General features: G+C 38.6%; 1 protein-coding gene across 11 annotated transcripts in view; it reads left to right on the top strand.

Moving 5' to 3' along the window:
- The window catches only part of Lsm14a (LSM14A mRNA processing body assembly factor), a 117792-nt gene that overhangs the window by 48298 nt on the left and 53884 nt on the right, over positions 1 to 15610 (top strand). For 2 of the 11 annotated variants that reach the window (XM_087191182.1, XM_087191177.1), the window contains 5 exons: positions 2405 to 2587; positions 2709 to 2880; positions 4719 to 4953; positions 10628 to 10684; positions 13054 to 14996. In XM_087191182.1, the coding sequence (XP_087047308.1) occupies positions 2405 to 2587; positions 2709 to 2880; positions 4719 to 4953; positions 10628 to 10651 (614 nt within the window). In that variant the 3' untranslated portion in view covers positions 10652 to 10684; positions 13054 to 14996. Of the gene's footprint in view, positions 1 to 2404; positions 2588 to 2708; positions 2881 to 4718; positions 4954 to 8705; positions 8742 to 10627; positions 10685 to 13053; positions 14997 to 15610 lie in introns of those variants that run through there. The other 9 variants (XM_087191183.1, XM_087191178.1, XM_087191186.1 and 6 more) reach the window with 5 other exon arrangements.

Genomic DNA, 15610 nt, shown 5'->3' with positions numbered 1-15610 from the left:
CTTCCTTAAAATTACTTAAACCCAGTCAGACGTGGTGGCACACACCCATAGTCCCAGCACTTGAGAGGCTGAGGGAGGAGGATCACCAGGTGTTCAAGGCCGAGCCTAAGATACACAGCGAGACCCTGTCTCAAACAAAAACTAAATCCACAACCTTTTTTTTCTTTGAAGTGTTAGTTTAAGAACTTTAATTTTCTTTCCTGATTGTTGATTTAATGAAGTTTTATATTTGCTTTGTTTCATAATCTAATATTTACCCAAAGCAGCCATTTTATTAATTTCAAATTTGTTTATGAAGATTATAATTTAATACTCCAAATTTTTAAAATTAATGCATGATCACTTTATTTAATGATTGGAAAATAGTTAATTTTCTCAATTTAAGAAACCTTGATATGGGCCAGGGTTTTAGCTCAGTGGCACCATATCTGCCTGGCAAAGTGCAAGGTCCTGAGTTCGATTCCCAGTGTAGGGGGGAAGCCTAGATACAGTTTATTTTTGTTTGTTTGTTTTTTCAGTACCAGGGATCAAACTCAGGACCTTGGGCTTACAAGGCAGGCATGATACCACTGAGCTAAATCCCCAGTCCCCAGTGTTTTTAAATATACATTTTTATTTCTCCTATACTTTGATTTTGTTTTCAGGGTTGCTCAGACGGGCCTATACCTTTTGAGATCTTCCTGCCTCACCCTCCTAAGTAGCTGGGACTACACTGACTACTTTTTATATATATATATATGTTTTTATATGTACTGTGGCATACAGAGCTTTTGTTTATTTATTATATTTTACTTTTTATTTGGAAAAAGAGAGCTCTTTTCTCAAAGTAATTGCCATAATTTCATCATGTAAAACTTAAAACAATAAATAAAAATATCTTTCATTGCCTTTCAAAATTCACCACCCTACCCTGTCACCAAACTTCTTTAACTAAATATTCTTTCAGATTTTTTTTCTTAAGATATTACAGACATAAACATCTATACTCAGAACTTTAGTTTGGTTTGGTTGTTTTGAGGCAGAATTTTACTACATAGTCCAGGCTGGCTATGTAGCCAGGCTAGTCTACAATTGTTGATCCCCCTGCTTCAGCCTCTCCAATGCTGGAATTACAAGCATGTACTGCCTAACTGGCCTCTTGGTCTTTTGCTGTACCTAGGGATGGAACCCAGACCTCATATCTGCTAGGCAAGTATTTTACCACTAAGAGCTATAACCCCAGCTCCAGAATTTTATTTTTTTAGGACAGATCTGTGCTTCCTGGCATACAGATAAGTCATTTTTAGTAGTAAAGTTGAATGTTGTAAACCCTGCTTATCTAAATTTAAATGTCTGGATATGCCTCTGTGGGCTTTTCTGGCTTGTTTTCTCAAACCCAGGCCATTTCCCAAACCTCAGCAAACAGTGAACATAAACCTGTCTGTTTCCTTGTAGTCGCTATGTACCCCAGGCTGCCCTTAAGCTCGCAGCAGTCCTCCTGCCTCAGCCTCCCAAGTGCTGGGTTTACAAGCGTGTGCCACCACACCCAGCTTTTGTAGTTAATTTCCATCAAATTCTATTTCATATTCTTATTTTTTCTTATCATTCCTATTATGTTGCATATTTATGTTCCAAACTTTTCATTGTTAATTATCCTATTTTTGTATTTATCATATCTCATGTGATTGACTAAAATCCTGTTACTGTTTCGTAGAGAGACTGCATAGGTATAGGAAGGCTTGAATATTGTGGAGTCAGAGAGATAGTGAAAGTGAAGTAGAAGTGTTTGGAACCAATGAGGACTGGTGCTTCTTGTCTGTTTTATGGAAATAACATCTCCAGCCTTTGAATTCGTGCTCATAAACATTCACGTGTTTTTCTTATTGTAAATCTTGTTTCCTGTTATCTTTTCCATAAAAGGCTTTAAGTTTTGAGAACCCACTATGTTTCTAGCACTTTGTAGGTTTGGGGAACATAGTAGTAAGGAGAACAAAGCCTTTGTCCATGAGGAACATATATTAATTTGTGTAAAAGCTCCAAACCTGTTTGGTTGTATGTTCTATTAATAATACATGTATGAGGGCCAGGGATTTAGCTCAGTGGCACCGTGCCTGCCTCACAACTGCGAGGTCCTGAGTTCAATCCCCGGTACTAAAAAAAAGATTAAAAAAAATAATAATAATAATACATGTATGAGTCTCGAACCCACAGATATAAATGTTTAATCTTTTTATGTGTACTAGTCTTCATATATTACATTTTAACAGTTAATTTCTCTTGTATAAAAAATATAAGTAGAATAATATTTAGAGAGACTTTAAAGCATTTTTGTTATTGGCCATTTCATATAACAACTACAATAACTTCTCCCCTAAGCCAGCTATTACATACTGAAAGCTTTTGGTATAAATTCTTTAATACATAGTTCCAGGCGCTCCTTCCACTCCAAGGAGAGGGCGTGGAGGTCATCGAGGTGGCCGGGGAAGGTTTGGTATTCGGCGAGATGGTCCAATGAAATTTGAGAAAGACTTTGACTTCGAAAGTGCAAATGCACAATTTAACAAAGAGGAGATTGACAGAGAATTTCATAATAAGCTTAAATTAAAAGGTGAGCTTTGATTTTTCTTAGAAAAATCTTGTTTATCTATGAACTAAGAATGTTTTCTAGATTACATATTTAATTTTATTTAGTACAAATCTTGACTTTTATGGTGTTTGTTTTTCATTAGAAGATAAACTTGAGAAACAAGAGAAACCTGTAAATGGTGAAGATAAGGGAGACTCGGGAGTTGATACCCAAAACAGTGAAGGAAATGCTGATGAAGAAGACCCACTTGGACCTAATTGCTATTATGACAAAACTAAATCCTTCTTTGATAATATTTCTTGTGATGATAACAGGTACTGTCTTTTAAGCTGTTCTTATGCTCTTAGAATATGAAGTATAAAACAATTATTTCATATAAATTCACAAGGTTCTTTAAACGTTTAATATTCTTTAAATATTAAGAGCTGGGCACAGTGGCACACGTCTGTAATCCCAGCATTTAGGAGGCTGAGGCAGAATTGCCGTGAGCTAGAGGCCAGCCTAGACTACATAGTGAATTCAAGGACAGTCTGAACTACCTAGCGAGACCCTGTCTCAAAAAACAAAAGAATATGTTAAAATATCTAGTGACCACAGTTAGGTTTTCAATATTTTATTTTACTAAAAAAAAAATCACCAGGTGTGGGGGTGTGGGCCTGTACTCTCAGCACTTGAGGCTGAGGCAGAAGGATCACTGAAGAGTTTGAGGCCAGCCTGGACTATTTAGTGAGTCCAAGGTCAGCCTGAACTACATAGGAAGACCTTGTCTCAAAACAAGAACAACAAAAAATATATGTATTTTTTTTTTTTTGGTACCGGGGATCAAATCCGGGACCTTGCGCGTACAAGGCAGGCGCTGGGACCACTGAACTAAATCCCCGCCCCAATACTATATAATTTGATTAGGATTGTAATCACCTTTGGTTATTAGTATTTAAGACAGAAGCATTCATATAACATCTAAGTAAGACTTTCTCCTTTATACCTTTATACTGTATTTCATTTGAAGCCAGGACCAAAAAGGGTAACATTTCTTTGAAATTTATTGATACAATAAAACTCTGCCCTATTGTAATAAATATGGGTCCAGAAAATTGTCCATAAACTATTGTGAGGTGAATAGACTCAGCCATACAAGATAAAGAGTGCCAGAAGTTGCCCAGCTTAGTGCATATCTTTGTTCTGGCTGCAGTTTGGTGCCACCTGGTGGCAGTTGTTTGCTTCAGTTTAAATGTGGAGAGTGAAGATGATTCTGTGTCCTGAAGTTCCCTAAAGGCTAGATGGTGGCAGCAATTCACACATTTGCTGGGTTCACTGGCATCAGTTCCAGGATTGGGCCAGGAGCATAATGGAAACTCAGGGACCTACCCTCCATCTCCTAGCTTCTCTAGGACAGCGTTTTTCTGCTTGGCTTTCCCTTTTCCACTGGGGCTGAGTAGAATCAATTACAAATTGCATTATATCTGGGGTGGGGATGTAGCTCAGTGTTGCCATGCCTGTCTGGCAAGCACAGAGTTCTGAGTTCAATCCCTGGTAGGTGGAGGGGGGGGTTCATTATATCTGAATTACCATTATGTTGAGGCTTTTACTATTGTATACTTTTGTTTTATTGACTATATTTGAAAAAAATAATATTAGTCATATTTTCACATGAAGAGTAACAGACTGTTGTGGGAATATACTAAACTTGTATGCATTGAACAGATGAGGTGGTTTTTTCAGTTTTTTGTTTTTTAATTGAGTTTTCTTGGGTGGGGGGAGTATTGGTTGTTTTTGTTTTTTCCCATTTCAGTGCTCTGTGGTTGAATCCAGAGAGTGCTATGTTACATTCCCCTCTTTCTATATTCTTATTTTGAGACAGGATCTCACAGAATTACTCAGGCTGGATTTGAACTTGAAAGATCCTTCCTCCTCAGCCTCCCAAGTAGCTTGGGTGTTTATTTTTTTGTTTTGTTTTTTTGTTACTGGGGATTAAACTCAGGACCTTGCCCTTTCGAGGCGCTGTTACGCTGAGCTAAATCCCTGGCCCTTGGGTGTTTATTTTAAATTGATCTTTAGGTATTAGCCTTAATTTATGAACTGTGCTACTTACTTTTGCTGAAAAATATTCTTCTAAACAGGATATGCTAAAGGTGATGTGCTTTTATAATAGAGAACGGAGACCAACCTGGGCTGAAGAAAGGAGATTAAATGCTGAAACTTTTGGAATTCCACTTCGTCCAAACCGTGGCCGTGGTGGGTACAGAGGAGGGAGAGGAGGTCTTGGTTTTCGTGGTGGCAGAGGACGTGGTGGTAGCAGAGGTGGTGCCTTCACTACTCCTCGGGGATTTCGTGGTGGATTCAGAGGAGGTCGTGGAGGAAGAGAGTTTGCAGATTTTGAATATAGGGTAAGTCTTGTATGCTTTGGCATTGGTATTCAGTTTTATAAAACTAGAATGTGTTTATTTTGTGTGAATCATTTGGAGAGCATTAAAATAACTACTGGTTAGAATTTTCCTTGGAAAATATACCTAATTACAATGTTTCTATCATTTTTTATTTTTAGGGTTGTTTTTTAGGACTCACTATGTAGTTCAGGAAGGCCTTGAACTTGAGATGATCCTTCTGCCTCAGCCTCCCAAGTGCTGGGATTACAGCCATGCACCACCACTCCTGTCAATGTTTCTGTAATTTTAAGGATGGTAACTTCTTGGCTAAAGAATCCAAAGAAATTTTTTTTTTTTTTTTTTTTAATCAGGGATCAAACTCCTTGCACTTGCGCAGCAGGTGGCGAAACCACTGACCTAAATCCCCAGCCCTCCAAAGAAATTTTTTATCTGTTCTTTGTTCTTTTAAACTTGAAGTAAGAAGTAGACGTGTGATTTGATTTTTCTTTTCATTATTGAGGATTGAACACAGAGCTTTCACATGGAGCTACATCCCTAACCCCTTTTTATTTTTATTTTGAGACAGGATCTTACTAATTTGAACTTGCCTTGAACTTGCCATCCTCCTGTCTCAGGCTCCCAAATAGTTGAGATTATAGGTGTGTGCCATTGAGCCCAGCTAGAAATGTAATGCTCTTTTTTCTCTTTGTATTATAGTGCCATAGTTTTAGATTATATAGACTGGTTAGGGAAAAAAATTCTCTCCTCCCCCAAATCTGTGAAGAGACTGAGTTAGGGTTATTTCTTTTTTTATTTCTTCTTGAAAAGAAGCGTTTGGGTTTTTTTGGTTTTGGGGTTTTTTGTTGTTTTTTTGGAGACAGTCTCACTATGCATTTCAGGCTGACCTTGAACTCACTGTGCAGCCTTGGCTGGCCTCAAACTCTCAGAGATCCTTCTGCCTCAGTTTCCTGAGTGCTGGGATTACAGCCATGGGACACCACACGAGGCCTAGGGGAGTTTTTTTTCTAGGAGGCATAGGAAGGATCACAAAAGACATACAGAAAAGGAACTATATCACCTTTATTTTATATTACAAAATTTTTATTCTTCTAACATCAGAAGAATATAGGAAGCACATATTCCCAAAATGGAAAGCAAGCCTTTACATTTTTTTTTCTTTTCTGGTACCAGGGATTGAACTCAGGATTGAGCTTGCTAGGCAGCCGCTGGCACCACTGAGCTAAATCCCCATCCCACAAGCCTTTACATTTTAAATAGTTAATATTTAGGGCCAGGCGTGGTGGGCATATGCCCATAATCCCAAGCACTTGGGAGACTGTGGCAGGAGGATCACCACGAGTTCAAGGCCAGCTTGGGCTACAAAGTGAGTTTAAGGCCAGGCCTAAACTGCATTGCAAGACCCTGTTTCCAAAAGAAAAAAACCAAACAAATAAAATTTTTAAAAATCCAAACATTTAGGAATAGAACATTAAGGATCAAAATCCCCCAGAGAGGTCTGCTAGTAACAGGAAAGTATAGCTGGAAACAGAAAAACCTGCTGTCAGGAATTTCATTGTCCAGTATTTGAAACCGCCCACCATTGGGATCTCTGTTAGTGATCAGTATTAGTGGCTTCTGGACCTGGTCCATTAGTTTTGATGCTTTTGGTATTGTGCCACGATGGCCAAGGCTTAAAAGTTAGCTTCAGATCATTAGCTTATGCTTTGCAGCCTTGATGGCCTAATACTTCTAATTTGCCATCCCAGCTCAGTGAATCTGTCTTAGAAACTAGAATGGCTTCTGCTTGTCACTGTTACTGGCCTTGCAGTTGCCATGGACCTCTTGAATATAGAATTCAGTAGCTTTTCCACAAATATTTACCTTTAACTCTGATCACCCGCCCATCTCAGTGTCTTCTTAATGTTTTTAAATACTTTTATTTAAAGCTCAATAAAATAAGCATTCCTCAACACCAACAACATGTAAACTGCTTTATGACCTACCTGCTTTTCCAGGTCAAAAGTCTAGTGTGGACTTTTGCTGGCCTTTCTTTTTTGGGGAGGGTACTGAGGCGCTACATCCCTGGCCCCGATGGACTGGCCTTTCTTTCATTCACTGTGCTGCAGATACATGGACCTTCTTGCTCTTGCTTAGTGACAAGATTGTTCCTATCTCAGGACCTGGATTTTTTTGTTTGTTTTGTTTTTTGAGACAAGCTCTTCCTGTATAGTTCAAACTGGCCTCAAACTCATGCCAATCCTCCTGCTTCAGCCTTCTGAGTGCTGGGATTACAGGCATGAGCCACCTCACCTGGAGATCTCAGGCCCTTTTTACCCATTTCTTCTGCCTAGAATATTCAGTTTGCTTTTCTTTTGAGCATTTGTGTTACTTTGTACATATTTACATGTGTTCACTTGCTCAAGTGCTCTCATTCTCCACTCTGCCCCTCCCTTTGGGGTGGGGCGGGTTTTGAGACGGCCTTAACTATGTAGCTGAGACTGGCCTTGAAGTGATGATCTTCCTGCTTCGCCTTTCCAAGTCCTGAGGTTACTGCAGGTACCACTGCGTCTGGTTTCCCCTTCCCCCTTTTGTGACCTCTTATATTCATTGTTTCTAATCAGTTTTTCAGAGTATGGACCTTGTATGTTTCTGCCCTACATTTCTGTCTTTACTTGCTTTGTGTCTGCTGACAACCTCCCATAGACCAACCTTACCATTTTCCTGCTCTTCGATCATCTAAGCTTTGCCTTCTCCTAGTGTTCTTTGTTGGCTAGTGGTATACTGCTTAAGCGATGGAGGTATGAAATGATCATGATCCATCTCTGCATCACTACATTCATTCCTTTAGATGTCCTTCCAGCTTCAATGATAACCTGCTATAGGTCTTCAAATCTACGCTCTCTGTTTACCCCACTTCATGTATACCAGTTACTGTGTAAAGACCTTAGGACAACTTCTTGTTGAAGATCACATTGAGTCCTCTTGATTTGAAAAAAGATGTGTTTAAATTAAACTTGAGTGCAGCTGAGAATTACAGTAATAGTTTCTAGTGTAATCTCATTAGAGTTACTAAGCCCATGAGACTGTCAGTTTTGACATTTATGGAAAGATAATTGCATGCACAATTTAATCTAAAATACACTTTTTAACTTCTAAAGATGGTTAAACCCTCAGAGTTGGAAAACATCTGGGCAGCCTGACCTCCTACCTGAAGCTTCTTCTGTAGTAACCCTTGTGGAGCTGGAAGTGTTCCCTTCCCTAGGCCATTTGCCCCACTCCCAAGAGTGCTCTAACTGTTAGATGTCACAGACACACACTTTGAATGGACATCTCTTTTTCTTTTTGAGACAAGGTCTTACTGTGTAGTTCAGGCAGGCCTCAAACTTGAGGCAATCCTCCTGCCTCAGCCTCCCAAGTGCTGGGATTACAGTTATGTGCCACCACACCTGGCATTTCCCCTTTATCTTTAAACTTTTGGTTAAACTACCCCTTATAAATGTACAGAATATATATACTAAGTGATATTTTTCAGGTATTTGTAAATATAGCTGCTAAGTTTTCTTTATATGACTGGACTATTATGCCCCTTTCTCTGAACATCAATCAAACCTTCACTGACTGCACTGTGTGCATGCTACATGCACTAATTCATAGCTTTCGTAAAGTCATGTCATTTTGTTTGAGTCTTGTTAAAACTTGTTATGTATATTGCAGAATTCAAATGCATTGCAGCGGTTAGCTATAAGACTCTTTATTCTCTGTATATCTGACAGATAAGTCCAAACTCTGCTTAAGTATTTTAAGGAAGACTCAGAGAACCCTGAAGCATTGTCCTGATGGTGAGAAGGCTCTCATGTTGCATTGGACTTTGTGTGAGGAAAGCACTTGGTATAGCCAGCTTCATTTCACATTACCTTTCAATTTACTTGATTAAAGCAAGTTAACTCACAGTCATCTCTTATACACTGCTTGATTCCAATTCTTTTTTTTTTTTCTTTCTGGTACTAGGAATCAAACTCAGGACCTTGCACTTGTCAGGCAGGCATGGCACCACTGAGCTAAATCCCCAGCCCTTGTTTGATTCCAATTCTAACCTCATACTTTTACCAACTATACCTAATTCTTCATATAAGCGAAGCACTGTGCTAGGGATTGGTAGTAACAAACCAATATAATTCCAGCCTTCTTGGTATTTACAGATAAGCAAGGACACAGGCACAGCTAAAACCAGGCACCCCTTTCACTTACCCTACAAAGTCTTGCCCAAAGTTTGCTCTGTCTTCATACACTGATTACCTTTCCGACCTCTGTAGTGTCTGCCTTGATAGGCACAGGTTTTGGGGGGGGGATTTCGGGGGGGCGGTTGGTAACGGGGATCGAACACAGGTCCTTGTGCTTTCGAGGCAGGCAGCAGAACCACTGAGCTAAATCCCTGGCCCAGGCACACATTTTAAATACACTTGTACCCTCCTTCCTGTATTTTTTGTTGTTGAAATTGTTCCCAGCCAGATAGGAGCTTTTTTCTACTTTTCCTTCTACCAAAACATCTATCTCAGTATAGAGCCATAGTGGGCTTGAAGTAATTGCTTATGATGTTGATTAAAAGAAATTCACCACTTCAGCCAGGATCTGTAGCTCATAGCTGTAATCTGAGCTGCTCAGGAGACTGAGGCAGAAGGATTGCAAGTGTGAGGCTAACCTGAGTAACCTAGTGAGATGCTGTGTCAAAATGAAACTTGAAAAGAGCAGGTGATGTACTCTGTGGTAAAGCTTCCCTGGGTTCTATCCCCGATAACCACAAAAAATGGAAAACACAGAGAAGAAATTCACTGTTTCAGCCTTCCACAAAACTGAAAGTGTCTCAGTGTGGCCAGCACTGGGATTGTGTATTCCAGAGATGAATGACTCCACCAAGAGCCCTGATCTTAACAGCCTATACCTTTTAAATCATATCATCTGGCATCTTTGAATATTGGAAATAGTGGACAATCACAGTGCATTAAAGGAGATTTAATCTTGAAGATTAACTCATTTCCGAAGCGTCATCTGGTGCTTCTTTCCAGAGATGGATCATTTCAGTACCCTTCATGAAATGAATTGTCTTTGTTCTTTGTGCAGTTTGTGCCTGAGCATAAGAAAGCTTGGTTGTTTAATGAAAACATAAGTAAACATAGGATCATAGATTTTTAGAACTCTTTTAAAAATCAGCCAAACTAGAACCTCTCTCATACTCTACACATACGAGATGGTCAGGAAATTAAGGACCCTGAGAAGTCCATTGATCCAAATACAAAGCAATACTGCCAAAACTCACTGTGTTGACTTTTGGTCCAGTTTTCTTTAATTTTAAACATAAACATTTGGTCCTATGCTGCTTTTCTCTTCTTTTTGGGGGGACTAGAGGTAGAGATTAGTATTGGGATAATAAGAATGTACCCAGCTCCCATTTTATATGCTGCTGCCAAGATGCTTAAGCCATCTTGTTGGCTAAGACTGCATTTGAGTCTTATGTTTTTCAGAGAAGATCCAGAGAAATGAGGTATTTAAAATGACTCAGCATGTTACTTTCTTTCTCTCCCCCCTCCTCTCCCTTATTCTCTCTCTCTCTCTCTCTCTCTCTCTCTCTCTCTCTCTCTCCCCGTCTCTCCCTCTCTCTCCCTCTCTCTCTCCCCCTTCTCTTTTTTTTACCTTTCAGAAAACCACAGCTTTTGGACCCTAAAAGGTCTGGATTGGTCGTACTGCTTTCTGAAAGGTAAAAGGGGGTGGTGGTGACGATTGGCTTTGGTGGGCGGCAGCTAGTTCATTTATTTCTTGTACCAATTTAATACTGTGCCTTTTTTTTTTTTTTTTGGTAGAGGGGATTGAACTCTGATCCTTGCGCTTGCACAGCAGGCGGCAAAACCACTGAGCTAAATCCCCGGCCCTATGCCATATTTCTTTCAATATAACATTCCTTTTTGTTTGTTTGTTTTTTGGTACCGGGGATCAAACTCAGGACCTTGTGCTTTCAAGGCAGGCGGCGGCACCACTGAGCTAAATCCCAGGCCCCTCGCTATAATATTCTGTAAATGGTTTGGTGTTGTATAAATGGATAAACTTTATGAAGTCTACTACCTAAATGAAAGGAAATATCTTAACAGCTGAAGTGAGAATCAGCAGTAAAAATTAGGTATAGCTGTCACTCAGTATCCACGGGGAATTGGTTTCAGGATTGCTGTGGATACCAAAATCCACAGGTGGCCAGGTCCCTTATATAATAGCATAGGGTCTGCATGTAATCTGCACACATCCTCATGTATTTTATTTATTTTAGGATGCTGTGGATTGAACCCACAGCCCTACCTGTGCTAAACATGCGCTCATCCACTGAGCTACATTCCCAGTCCCCTTATGTATTTTAAGTCAGCTCTAGATTACTTATATAAATATCTAATACAATGTACGTACTATGTCAATAGTTGTTACATGTATTGTTTCCAGGCTTTTTTTTTTTTTTTTTTTTGGTACAGGGATCGAACTCAGGACCTTGCGCTTGCGAGGCAGGCGCCGGAACCACTGAGCTAAATCCCCGGCCCAGTTACATGTATTGTTGAGGGGATAGTGACAAGGAAAATATTTCTACATGTTCAGTATAGATGCAACCCCCTCTGTTCCTTAGTTTCTATCTAGTTCATTCAGTCTGTGGATGCAAAGCCCAAGGATATGGAGAGCCAGCTGTATGTGGCAGCAGCTGGACTAGAGGAAAATAGAAACCCCTACAGGCCTTTAGTTTGGAATTAGTTTCATTGGAAACCAATTTTTATTTCTTTCTCACTGATTATACTTTTTTTAAAAATTTATTTATTTATTTATTTATTTTTAAATTTTTTTTAGTACCGGGGATTGAACTCAGGTCCTTGCACTTTCGAGGCAGGCAGTGGAACCACTAAGCTAAATCCCCCGCCCTTATTTTTACTTATTTATTTTGGGTTATTTATACCAGGGATTGAACTTGGGACCTTGCACTTATGAGGCAGATGGAGGCATCACTGAGCTAAATCCCCAACCTATACTTTTTTTTTTTTTTTTGGTACTGGGGATCGAACTCGGGACCTTGCACTTGCAGAGTAGGCTGGGGAACCACTGAGCTAAATCCCCGGCTACGGCCTATACTTTTTTAATTTCCAAGTTAACTCCTTTTCAGAATTTGTTTATAATTTAAGAGTTACTTTTTAAAATAAATTTCTAGGGCCGGGGATTTAGCTTAGTGATTCCACCACCTGCCTCACAACCGCAAGGTCCCGAGTTCGATCCCCAGTACCAAAAATAAATAAATAAATTTCTAAATCATTGCTTTCTCCTGGCACGAAATTTTGAAGAGAAATGTTTTATTGTCTGGGCAGTTTATTGCTTAGTAAAGAAATCAAAGATGAGGATTTTTAGAAAGCTTTTTTTGAAAAGAGTGCTGTCAGTTTTAGTTGATGAGCTTGACTACTAAATTGAATGTTTAAGTTATATTACTATTTTTAAAAATTATTGGCACAGCCAGGCATGATGATTCAAACCTGTAATCCCAGCACTCGGAGGCTGAGGCAGGAGGATTGCCATGAGTCTGAGGCCAGCCTGGGCTACCTGATGAGTTCAAGGCCATCCTGAACTACATAATAATACCCTGTCTCAAAAAAACAAAAAGAAAGCAAGAAGGCAGGCAGGAAGGAAGAAAGATAAATCTAAATTTTAAAAAATAGAATAAAATAATTGGGGCAGCCAGAAGTCAGAGGGAACCCCTGTATCTTAGTATGACCTTTTTGCCAGGCGCAGCTCATAATACCACTGCTTTAACCTCTGCTGAGTGGAAAATGCAGTAAGCAAATAATGAGCTACTACTGGATATGAAAATTATATGGGTATGGAAATTATAAAAACTAGTTCCTAGAAATTGGTTTAAACACATATTTTCATAAAGTAAAAAGAAAAGTATATTTAAAGGTAATTTAAAGTAAATGAGGCCCGGGATTTAGCTCTGGTTCCGGCGCCTGCCGCGCAAGCGCAAGGTCCCGAGTTCGATCCCCAGTACTAAAAAAAAAAAAAGTAATAAACCAATCATTTGAAACATGAACTAATTTTTTTTCCCCTTTCCAGAAAGACAACAAAGTTGCTGCATAGTCTTCAAACAAGTCTTTGAAAATTTTTGGGTGAATTTGTAGCTCTTCATGGTCCTGAAAATTGATTCAGTCTTTGTGAAGAATGAAGAAGTGAATTTGCTGTATATTTGTCACCAGCACTGGGTTTTGTTTGTTTATTTTTCTGCTTAATTTCAACTATACAACACAGTTACTTTTGGGGGGAGGAAGGCTCATCTTCATTTGATCTTAGCCAAAAGGCCGAGAAGCGATTGGGGAAGGCTCATCTTTATAAATGAGCATTAAATATATTTGGAATAGCAGAAGTTTAAGTAATTTCTTATGTATAGTTAAACTAAAGCAGTACTTCAATGGGACTTATAAGTATTTTTTCATCACTGAGAGGATTTTTCTTATCACTAAATTGTATTTGGCAACTATTACAAGTTGCCTACAGATAGGGCCGTGATACTGTGTTTTGAGCCACAGAAGGTTGTGCGTGTGTGTTTGTATGTATGTGTGTGTGTCTTTCTCTTCTTTCTTTTTGGAAATCTTATGAGGTAGCTTATTTCGTCAATTAGGGTGCTGGATGGTAGAGAATTTTGTCAGTCAACTATGTACACACAGTAAATACTGTTTCTTAGGCAAAGGTAACTTTTTTATATAGTTGTAAAATTCCATTATATTCCATTGCCAAAGAAACATTAAGAACTTTGTATAGCTGTATAAAAAGCAACTAATTTTTTAAAGAATGAACATTTTAAAGTCAGCAAACATAACTGTGTCTTTGCAGAAGTTGATGTGCTGAGGAGCAAAGTTATGAGTGGGTCTCTTTTTTTTCTTAGCTTTCCAGGCTTAAGATTTTTTAATTTCTGTTTTTAATGTTTTGAACATAAATGAAGATTTGATACGTTCTTCCAAAAGGGTAAATTATTCATGCTCAGTCTAAGAACTTCATTTTGTAGCAAATGATGTATCACAGGATTTGTTCAAATAATAGATATTTTCAGTATACAAATGTAAATAATCATAGATAAGAATGTACTTTGCTGTATTTTCAAATAAGTAACCCTCCCCCCTTTTTTAAGACATTGAAACTAGGTATCAATTAACCTGTTCTTCTTGATATACCTGGAATTTTGTTGTGATAATGATTCATTCCATTAGTTTCAAAAAGGATTCAGAGTGTTCAAAATTATTTTGGCAAACATAATCTGTATCACATCATTAACACTTTTCCTTGGGTCTGTGACCCACAAATGACTCAGAATAGAGTTCATTGCTAATTATAAATTCTAATCAGTCTTTTTGATATTTTAGCTATCATGGAAAAAATTAGCTACTTTTGTGATTTTATGAAGCCCATGGAATAAAGATATCCAAAGATTTAAATATTTTTATCTATTTTGATTTTTGTTAACATTACTCTTAAAACATCCAGTAATGATAAAGGTATAGAAAACTGCACAGTAGCAGAATTGGAATATTTAAAGATGGTTGACATTTTTAATTTTAATTTTATATCTTTTTTATAGCTCTACAACAAAATGTTTTGTAATTTGCTTTCATTACTAAAATCCAGTATTTGGCAGCCATAGTTTAGATAATATTGTTTAGGACTATTTGTTTGCATGTTAACAACAGAATCTTTGGAGGACCCACAAATCATGATACTGAACACATTTCTGAGGCATTCTGAGCAGCACAGCAAGTGCTATGGCAATACTTAAGTAGACTGAGATGTTCCAGGCTGATTTCAAGAAGAAAACTGTAAATAACAGTTCTCTGTGCTCTGAAAGAATGAGTTCATGTGTTTTCCCAGCCCTCTGGGTCACTGATTGGGGGCATTTGTTGTCCCAGTAACAACTGGCAGCATGGCATACCTGCAGTGCACCTTAATATTAGCAAGGTTTTAATTCTAAAACAGAATAAAACTTAAATAAAAAAATGTTCTTCAAAGTTCTTTCTCGTAAATAGTAACATTTTCTTTCATTAGAAATATAATGAGGCCTGGGGATTTAGCTCAGTGGTTTCGCCGCCTGCTGTGCAGCAAGCGCAAGGACCCGAGTTCAATCTCCGGTGCCAAAAAAAAAAAGAAATAAATATAATGAAAAGCATTGTTAAAATCAGAATTGGGGCCAGGGATTTAGCTCAGTGGCGCCACACCTGCTTCACAAGTGCAAGGTCCTGAGTTGGATCTCCAGTACCAAAAAAAAAAATCAGAATTACAATTGTTTTTGTTTTGTTTTGTTTTGTTTTTTGGAGACAGTCTTGCTACATTGTTCAGGTTGGCCTTGAACTGTGTAGACCAGGCTGGCCTGGAAGTGGCAGCAATCTTCCTGCCTCAGCCTACCCAGTGCTGAGATTATAGGGATGTGCCACCACACCCGACCAAAATTAGGGTAGTTTTATGTTCAGTGATAACTAATTCAGCTTCTGACTTTATTTCTAAGATTTATTGTTGAAAAGCTCAAAGTCTCTTTCTCTTCTGAGTGTAAGCACTCCTGATAAGATCTGTGACATGAGGCTACTAAGCCAACCAGAAACAGCCAGCCTGGAAACCAGTCCAGAATGGA

This window comes from Heterocephalus glaber, unplaced genomic scaffold (assembly GCF_053883595.1).
Source record: "Heterocephalus glaber isolate CG9 unplaced genomic scaffold, H.glaber_assembly_v1.0 deba00001561, whole genome shotgun sequence".
Taxonomy (NCBI): Eukaryota; Metazoa; Chordata; class Mammalia; order Rodentia; family Bathyergidae; genus Heterocephalus; species Heterocephalus glaber.
Note: the sequence above shows the minus strand (reverse complement) of the source record. Positions and strands in the feature narration are given on the sequence as shown.